This window comes from Lactuca virosa, chromosome 8 (genome assembly GCF_052849685.1).
Source record: "Lactuca virosa cultivar CGN04683 chromosome 8, Lactuca_virosa_CGN04683_v6, whole genome shotgun sequence".
Lineage (NCBI taxonomy): Eukaryota > Viridiplantae > Streptophyta > Magnoliopsida > Asterales > Asteraceae > Lactuca > Lactuca virosa.
The window spans coordinates 6245256-6254901 of NC_136433.1; the positions used below are offsets into that span (position 1 = coordinate 6245256).

A 9646-nucleotide genomic window follows, 5' to 3' on the forward strand; every position below is an offset into this window, starting at 1 on the left:
CATTCTTAAACATCAAAGAATTATAAGTATTTAAGAGTCTTATATTAGAAAGTTTAGGATTAGGATGCCTAGACATATTGTTATGATCCAACACTCGGGTCTCTCTTTAGAAGCTACGTTCATTTCTAAAGTCATATGAGTTAGGATCATTTCCTAAGATATATGGGCTACCTTGTAACAACACTAAGACCGTACATCTTAGCATAAATTCCTCTGTGTCGTAACTGTTAATCATTATGGAACGAGGAATGCCAGGTATAAGTTCAATATTATAGACTTATATGGGTTGACATCCCGCCATCGGTTGCTAGCTACAACCATCGTCTGACGAGTCGAAACGAGTGTTGGCTTTCTAAACTATAACGTCCACGACAGTAAAATAACGTGGGTGTGGACTTTCAACACTCAAATTCTAAGTGCTGGTGCAGAGGTGTTCGTCACAGTTCAGTTATGAGCTCATTTTAGACCCCAACTATATTTATGTTACCGTATAGGATTGAAATAGGATATATACGTAGATTTTGTCCACTTATACTTGTTGAAAGAGACTGTATCTAGTGGGATAGCTTGTGACTCAAAAAGATAAGTGTCAATACCATAAATTAAGTAAGTCATATAACACTTAATTAATATCATGACATGACTGGACACGGTTTATTAACGTACATTAAATAAGTTATTTAAATAAACCCTTTGTTTTTATACGAAAACACAATGTTTATGTGGGAGGAGTTTGCCCCACTGTTTAAGCTTTGGTTCATCAATTAAGTAAGATAATACTTAATAGCTACTATGACACAACCTTACGCGTTTTATATACTCAAAATATAGGAGTTTTACATATAAACTATATCATTCTTGAACGAAACTTCAAGAGTAAAGTTGATTATCTTATGTTTTTGAAAGGGTAACATGCCTTATTTTTATATAATTTAGTATTCAAAATCTTTATATAAAAATGCATTTTGGTCATGAGAACTGTAAAATTTTGATATAAGTTTGATTTATTTATATATTCACCAAATTTTGTACTTTCGGATTTGAACAAACGATATTTATAAATGAGTCCAAATACGCTTTTTACAACTCATTTATTTTTATACTGTTGATAGAAAATTACGTATTTATAAAAGCTAGGCCAATAGATAAATTTTATAAAATATTTTTTGGTTATAAAAGTACGTTGTGTCACACCTATAGAACTCACCAACAATTTTTGTTGATGTACAGTATCGGTGCTCCCCACGAGGAACTATTTGGTCTGATGAATTGCTTGCCCAACAGCTCCTGAAGCTGAGAGGACAACTCCTGCATCTCGGGTGGTGCCAAGCGGTACTGCGCCTTGGAAATCGGAGCCGCACCTGACACTAGGTCAATCCTGAACTCAACCTGCCTCTCGGGAGGCACACTGGGCAACTCCTCTGGAAACACATAAGCAAACTCCCTCACAATTGACACATCTGAAACTGAACTCTACTCCCCTACCCGAGTAGCAAACACATAGGCAAGATACCCATACACCCATGTATAATATATTGTTGAGCCATGGCTGCCGAACAAAACCCTAATCCAACCCTGGTAACCTCTCCGTAGATGAACAGTTCTCCCCCACTCGGGGTGTAACGACCCAAAAATCCAAAGTAAAAATTTTCATTTTTGTTACAATTAAAACACTAATGTAACTTTGTTCAAAACATTAGAAATCATTTCAAATAAAACAATTATCAGAGTCCGATCCCAAAAATTACATGATGCGGAAAACACGGGTGTATGCACTGCGATCGTCCCGAGCTCTTTCATTTGAAAACTGGGTACCTGAAACAAAAACTGAAAACCGTAAGCACAAAGCTTAGTGAGTTCCCCAAATACCACATACCATACATATCAATGATCCATACATGTCATACATAACTGCGATCCATACATATCATTCATATATCATAATCAATAAAGGTGTTATGTGCCGCACATAGTCTTGCCATTATGCCACGAGCCGCCTCGTGGTCTTCCTCGCCAATCCGGGGGCCACAACCCTAGGTCTTACAGACAAGTGCTAGGAGCCACCTCCTGGTCTTCCATGCAAGCATCACAAAGACAACTAGCATATTATTTTACCATTACTAACCAATTAACTACAAGAGTTCAGACTCTGGTCTTGCATACAGATTGCCAAGGGCCATCCCTTGGTCTTCCTACAATACACAAAGCAAATGGGCCGACATTGGTGCCTTCGACCCATAGAATAGTGAGGAGACTCACCTCGAATGTTGAAGCCCACTGCACGAAACCTTAGCTGTTGACCTGACGACTTCCAAACTATCAATACCCAAACAACATCCAATTAGCAACTGAAATCCAAACCATGATCCATAATCCAAACTTGAGGTAAAATGACCATTTTACCCCTGGCCCATCAAGACTCACAACCAAGGCCCAAGCCCAAAACCAACAAGGCCCAAAACTGTAAGACCCATGAAAGCCCACTAATGACCCAATTTTCCAAATTGGGCCCGATCCCATGTGGGTCTTATCCTAAGCCCATATTTCCCGTGAATACAATTCAAGTTACCTCAAACACCCCCCCCCCCGGGACAAACTTGGTCAAAAGCATAAGTCAAAAGTCAAAGTCAACGCTCAGAGTTGACCCAACTTGTCGAGTTATCCTTCAACTCGCCGAGTTTTCATGAATCACAAAATCGTGATATTTCGAATCAACTCGTGGAGTTCCCCTTTAACTCGTCGATTTACTCTTTTTTCAACAGAATCGGGACAATCCCAAACCAACTCGCCGAGTTCCCTTATGAACTCGTCGAGTTTATCAGTCTGCCAGCCCTTTTAATGCATTAAGCCACTAATCTTCAAACCAAAGCTCTATCTTCTAGAACTAGGCTGAAAATACGCCTAGAAGGGTAAAGTTTCCAACGTTACCCATTAAGAACCATCCTAAAGGCATTAAGCTCAAACCCTAATTCAAAAGGGCTTATGACTTAATCCAAAAATCATCATATCATCAAGATAATGCTCATGAACATAGATCTGAAGTGTTTCCAACATACAAATCCATAAAGTCGACATCTTGATGGCTTTGCAAGCCCTAAATGGATCTAAACTCAGGATATAACAACCTACTTCCATGGAAATGGCCCTTTCTCAAACATGGAAGAACTTCAATCCAAAGCATGACCACTTTATGACTCAAGGGACCAAATAACGCCGAGAATGGCAATTCCGAGCTTCACAACCATGAGAATTCATCATACTTTGCCAATGGGACCAAAAAGGTCCATGAATCTAAACCAAGAGAGATCTAAGCTAATAATCACCAAGTTCAAGACTTTATACCTCAAATGATTGCTAAATGATGATGATGCTTTAGATCTTCAAGCTCAAGCTTCACTAACTCTCCTTCACTAACTTCCTCTTTTTCTTTCCAATGATCCAATCCTCCAAAAAATGATCTTCACAAGGTCAAGAACACACACCAAGATGATAAGGTTTAGGTTTTAGGGATTCTGAGCTAAGGAGGCTGATAAGGAGGCTAGGGTATGGGACATAATGACATATTTATATGGCTTGAACCCTAGAAATTAGGGTTTTCTCAAACATCGTCCAACTCTTCGAGTTCCCTTCACCAACTCGACGTGTTGGTCCTTAAAAACGCTTTGTCCAAAAGCCTCCAACACGTCGAGTTGCCCACCATCAACTCGACGAGTTGGTCTTTTTAAAAAAAAAGATTTATACCACAATTGATCTTCTAGGTTCCGTGCGTTACACGGGGTTCGAACTATCACTCGCTGACCCTCACAATCGATCATAGCACCAAACCTGCTCAGCCAATCTATTCCTACTATCACGCATACATCCCCCATGGGGACGGGGATCAAATCAATCGGATAAGTCACCCCGAAGATCTCCAATACACAACCATGGTACACTCTGGATGTAGAAACCCCATGTCCGTTGGCGATAGAAACCCGCAACGGACACTCCAACTCGCTAAGGGTCGTACCAAAATCCCTACTAAAAGATCGAGACACAAAGGACCGACTCGCGCCCGAGTCAAATAACACAAGAGCAGGCAAAGATTTCACTAAGAATGTACCTATTAGAAACATAAACATAAGCTTACCATAAAATAATTGAAAGAACAATAAATAGAAACATACCAATCACGACATCTGGCGCTACCCTGGCCTCCTCGACAGTGAGCTGAAAAGCACAGCCCGAGCCCTTGGGGGCTCCGCCCTCCCCTGGCGCCCATCAGTGATCCTCAAAGTGGTTGGCGCTGGCGCCTGCACTAGCTTGGCGGCGAGCAATGGACAGTTGACCTTCACATGGCCAACCTGATCACAATGGTAGCAAATCCTGGTGCTCGGTACTGGGGCCGGATGGCGACAATCCCTCGCAAAGTGCCCCTCCTTGCCACATTTATGGCATCCAAAAGTAGACCGACAAGGACCCTCATGAACCCTGCCGCACTTGCCACAAGTGCGGCCCCTCTGACTCCCATATCTCACATCAGCAACCTTGAACCGTTTTGCCGCAGGCTGCGACTACACAGGGGCCTGCCTCAGCTCCCTTATTTGGAGTTCCATCTTAATCTCATGCCGCCTTGCGGCCTCCTGTAACTCGATGAGTGAACCATATCGCTAAGTGGACACAAACTAGCGGATATCTGTCTTGAGCATGCTCAAGTATCGGGTCATCTAAGCTTGCTCAAAAGCAGCAAACTCAGGGTGGAACAACACTCTCTCAATGAAGATCTTGGTGATCTTAGTCACCGACTCCGTCCCCTGCCTTAGGTCCAGATACTCCTGGGCTAATCTCTCTCTCTCTCTCTCTCTTCTAAAGGGACGTATCTCGAATGGAACATCTCCGGGAACTGCTCGCAAGATACAACAACTCTCTACTCTGGAGTATATGAACAACCTCCACCAATCATTCGCTCCAGACCGAAGAAGGTTCAGAGTGCACCTGACCTTCTGGTCAGCTGGGCAGGAACACGTAAAGAAACATCCCTCCACATCGGACAACCACCTCATGGAAATGATCGGATCCTAGACTCCATCAAACACCGGGGGCTTCGTATTGTCGGAGTCCCAGTATTGGAAGGCTCCCCCCCCAATCCCTGTAGTAGCGACGACCGCGGTGGCTGCAGCAGCAGCAGCCTCAGAAAGTGCAGCGTACTGTTCATCAAAGAACTTCATAATAGCAGTCTTGATAGACCCAAACAACTCCGGTATTTTCCCCCAGACAATAGAAACAACCTCAACATGAATCATCTCCTTGACCTGATCCTCGGTCAACCCTGGTCTATCCTGGCCACTCGCTCTTGATCCGGATCCCCTCATGAACACCATACTGAAAATAAACCAGAGAGATATAAGATGATACGCATATCACACCATAGGAACCAATCCACATCAAGACCCTAGGGGTTGTGACTTCCCTGTTACACGTACGGGTCGTGTGCTTCCAGTAGTACGGACTCATACTACCTTCCACACCTACCCGTATTTGTCTCAGAAGATCATCACAACAACCCTAACAACACACACTAAAATATGTATACACTCTATTCTCACTTCCTAGAGAAATGCTAGATATTCCTCGACTAACCGGCTGACCCTACATAACTCATCCATGAAACTTCCACCAACCCTGCAACACTTGTGTATAAGATCATTTTGATCATGTGCAAGTAAGACATAAGATCGTAAAACGATTATTATGGGTGTAATATGTATAACTCGAGATGAATTGATAAAATTGTGATGCTCTAGAAGACTTCTTACAACTTATGACGTTCGATTTCAAGTTTAATAGGCTATTTTAACAACTTGGTTTGCATCAATATGTTCACCGGTTGGGTTATCATTTTTAATGGGAGTTGGAAAAAATTGTTGAACAACCTTCTTAGTAAAAGACTGAAAACTTATTTTTTATTTTTTCTTTTTAATATTTTTTAGTAAAAGGTTATGGAAAAGAGAAGAAAAGAATAGGCAAAGGTTTAATATCCGTTGAACAAGTCTGAAGTTTGGTTACACCTTTTCTCCCAAATCGAATTCCTCACCCAAACCCTAAAATTCTTTACCTCTAAGCTTCCATATTCTCTAAATTTAGTCCAGTTTTTGTTATCAATTCTTAACGAAGGCGAGGCGAGCTTCTGTGTTGGAAGCACGCCGATCGCCACCATGTCGATAAAATCATCATCGCCGATCCTCCTCATCATCATCACCACCGCAATCGCCTTAACCGCCTCACCTATCTGTGTCCAATCCAAATCGGATTTCCTCCTATTGCCGTCAGATGACGCCGGATCCACCTCTCTCTGCCCTCGTTCCGTAAACTCCGAATCATGTCCTGTCAAGTGCTTTAGACCCGCTCCGGTTTGCGGCGTCAATAACGTTACGTACTGGTGCGGATGTCCCGAGGCAATTTGTGCCGGTGTACAGGTGGCGAAGCTAGGTTTTTGTGACTATGAAAATGAAGGCAGTGGGCCGGTGTCAGGTCAGGCGCTTCTCTTGGTTCATATCGTTTGGCTTATTTTACTCGGATTCTTCGTCTTGTTCGGCCTTCTCTGAGTTCTGATGATCGACATTGTTGTTTTCTTTTTAATTTCTCTTTACGGCTTTTCTGGTTGCATTTGTGAGGTCTGATTTTTTTACATACGTATTCATTAGTTATACCATTCGTTGTATTTGTAGATAACAATTCATTTTAATGTCATCTATCGTTCTATCATTCTATTAAAAGAGCCCATTAGTTGTTCTTCAGGGATCAAGATATGTGAGGTTTTGTTGCATCTTTCATATTGTTGCTATCACATGGAATGAAAATTGAGTATCCATCGTAGACTTAGGTTTTAAATAATATTCGCTTTCTGATTTGCTTGAATTTGATTGAAATCCATTGAAATTACACGATTGATTCCATTCACATGGTAAAACTTGAAATACAGTCCTTGATTAAGTTTAATTTGTTAACAAAGTTTCAGCAAGCTCTCAAACTTGACTACAAATTACATTGAAGAAGACAATGAGACTCCCAAGTTAGTTGGACACACTGCAAGTTCCTAAAAATCACTTCATCATTCGTTAATTTACTTGATTCAGTTCTTAAAATTATTTAAGATTTCTAGAAATGGTAACAACTCAAGATCATAGACTAATTGAAGTGGCCAACTTAAATAGTACACAAGTAAGCCCATTCCACCAGATATGCACAAAAACTCGCAAAGTGAAAATTGAATGACATGACATGGAATGTGGTAAATGATGTATGAAAATGCTTCTAACCCTAGCTAATCGGGCGACCATGTTACATGTGGAGATGAACTGGACATAAGATTCTGTTTTTGTTTTTCCTCCATAAGGCTGTCAAGAATTTCACAGCTAAATAGTTGCTACTAGATATTTGATGGATCATGTGAGTTCACTTTCCATGATTAATATTTCCACCCTATATGTATGGATTATACAGAATTTAATCAATGAAAATTACAATTTTAGGCAGCTTGGCCTCATGCAACTTGAGCTGCTGGCTAACTTGGTGACTGGTGAGTTAAGTTGCCTCTATCCAGTTTCAGATGAACACCAACCAAATGTATGGAATAGATAATAACAAATAAGAAAAAAAGAATAAATTATTCAATAAACTTGCTACAAATGGTACATGTAGAGTAGTAGTGCATCAGTCTATACGTATTCCATTAATTTCACGCATCAACAATCTAGAGTTCCCAACAACACGTTTACTTTCTTCAACAATATAACTATATAATTCATGCTTAGGCTCTGGGCATAAGCTTTTCAACTCAATCAAAGGATCTTTCACATCATAATCATAATTACTATAAATCTCTCTAGCAGGCTCGACATGACCCCACCAAAAATCCGATAATGCCATCTGTAACACATTCCAATATTCTAAATCTCTATCTATCCTAATTAAACTACTCCCTTTTGGAGTCCACACATAAAAATCCATCCAATCACGGTCCAAAATCTCCATCAATCCTTGAGCTTGTGGAATATAATTGTATGGAACTTGTGACCATGGGAAACCTTTTCTCATATTACCTTTATAAAATGGGCATTTTATTTCTAACACCCCTCGGCAAGGCAACCCATAAACCATCTTGTCGATTACCCCGTCAGGAGATGCTGCAAGCCAATTCCGATTCCGGTCCCCATCGGAATTCAAATCCCGGCTAACATGGAAATCAGGAAAGAAAACGGAATTGGTATTCCCGGTTATATTTTTGTACCTTTCAAGTGCTTCCTTTTCTTTGATGTTTTTCCAACAAGTGGAGAGGTTTCCTGTGAAGGGTTCAACAGCACCTATCTTTTCTAGCCAGAGTTGGACTCTTCTGTTGGGCCAAAAACCGATAGCTTGTGCAAAAGTGCTTGCTGTTAGCTTATACTTTCTTTCTTCTTGCCAGTTTTTGAACCGGTGTTTAAGACTGGTGGATTCAAGAATAGGATGACTTGAGGTACATAAAGATTTGGTGGCAATTCGATATTGATTTCGTGTTGTGCGATGCAAGTATAGAACAGCCACGATGTGAGCAACCGTGACAATGAATTCGAGACTTCGAGATTGGAGATGTGACTCATGAAATCCGAAATGCTTACTGATGTTACCTGAGTTAGAGTTATGAAACCCCAAGTTCAATTTCCATATCAAAACCATGTCTAGAAACAGCTCCATAAATAAAAAAAATTGTTCATTGGGGACTTTCATCAAACAGGTAGCATGCATATAATATAATATTAACTCATTTCGAGCAAGGACAAGAAGTGTTTTTACGTACCTCGTTAATGGTGGTACAAAACGAAAAGTGGCTGGAAGAAAACGTTGTTTCCGCCTGATTCTCTTCGCGTATTTAGTGAGTGGGTCGTATATCTGGCGAGAGAATAAAAAACTCGCCTGACGGACGAAGCAGCCGATTCTAGCGATTTAGCGTTGTATATGGAGGAGGCGGAGTAGAGAACAGTAGAGCCACACCGGAGAATAGCTGAGGGCCGTGAGGCGCCGGAGAGCAGAAGAGGTCGAGCACAGAAAACGGACGAGCGGACGGTCACAGAGTTGAATCTAATTTAGGGTTGTGTTAATAGAATTATATAAAAGAAAATATTAACAATTTTAGTCCACTTATTAGATTTTCTCCAATAATGTAACAAAAATAGTGAACTTTCTTTTTTATTCAATTCCAGCCAACCTTTAAAATGATGTTTTCTTAGAGGTCTTTATATTTTACCTTGATATTTAGTGTTAAAAAGAAGTCAACACAAAAATAATTTTAAATTTAAAGGTTGGTTGGAGGATACTTGGCATCCAAAACACAAAAATGATGATAAATAGAGAATGATTAGAGTTATTGTTAGTTGTTAAAAAAAGGCAATAATTTTTCTAAAAGTGAATGAACTCCAAAGAATACAAGTGGAGGCTAAGGGTATGTTTGAGTTAGTTTTTTTAGCACAAAAATGCTTCTTAAGAAAAGTACTTATTAACTTATGGCTTATAGGAAAAGTTGGTTTTAAAAAGTGTTTGGATAAAAAAACTATTTTTTAAGAGTAAAATGGTTAAAAAACTAAAAAACTAAGATTTTTCAGCTTTTTGAAAGTTTTATTTTTTCCTATCC

The 9646-nt window shown here is 40.2% G+C and overlaps 2 protein-coding genes across 2 annotated transcripts; one reads left to right on the plus strand and one right to left on the minus strand.

Moving 5' to 3' along the window:
* The first annotated feature begins 6194 nt into the window (after positions 1–6194).
* Positions 6195–6584, plus strand: LOC145130048 (uncharacterized). Its single transcript, XM_079064898.1, has one exon. It carries the CDS (start codon positions 6195–6197, stop codon positions 6582–6584), a length of 390 nt encoding a protein of 129 aa, XP_078921024.1.
* An 845-nt stretch (positions 6585–7429) lies between these two features.
* LOC145130049 (Restriction endonuclease, type II-like superfamily protein) lies at positions 7430–8712 on the minus strand. The gene has a single exon (XM_079064899.1). It carries the CDS (start codon positions 8710–8712, stop codon positions 7693–7695), a length of 1020 nt encoding a protein of 339 aa, XP_078921025.1. The 3' UTR covers positions 7430–7692.
* Positions 8713–9646: the final 934 nt, after the last annotated feature.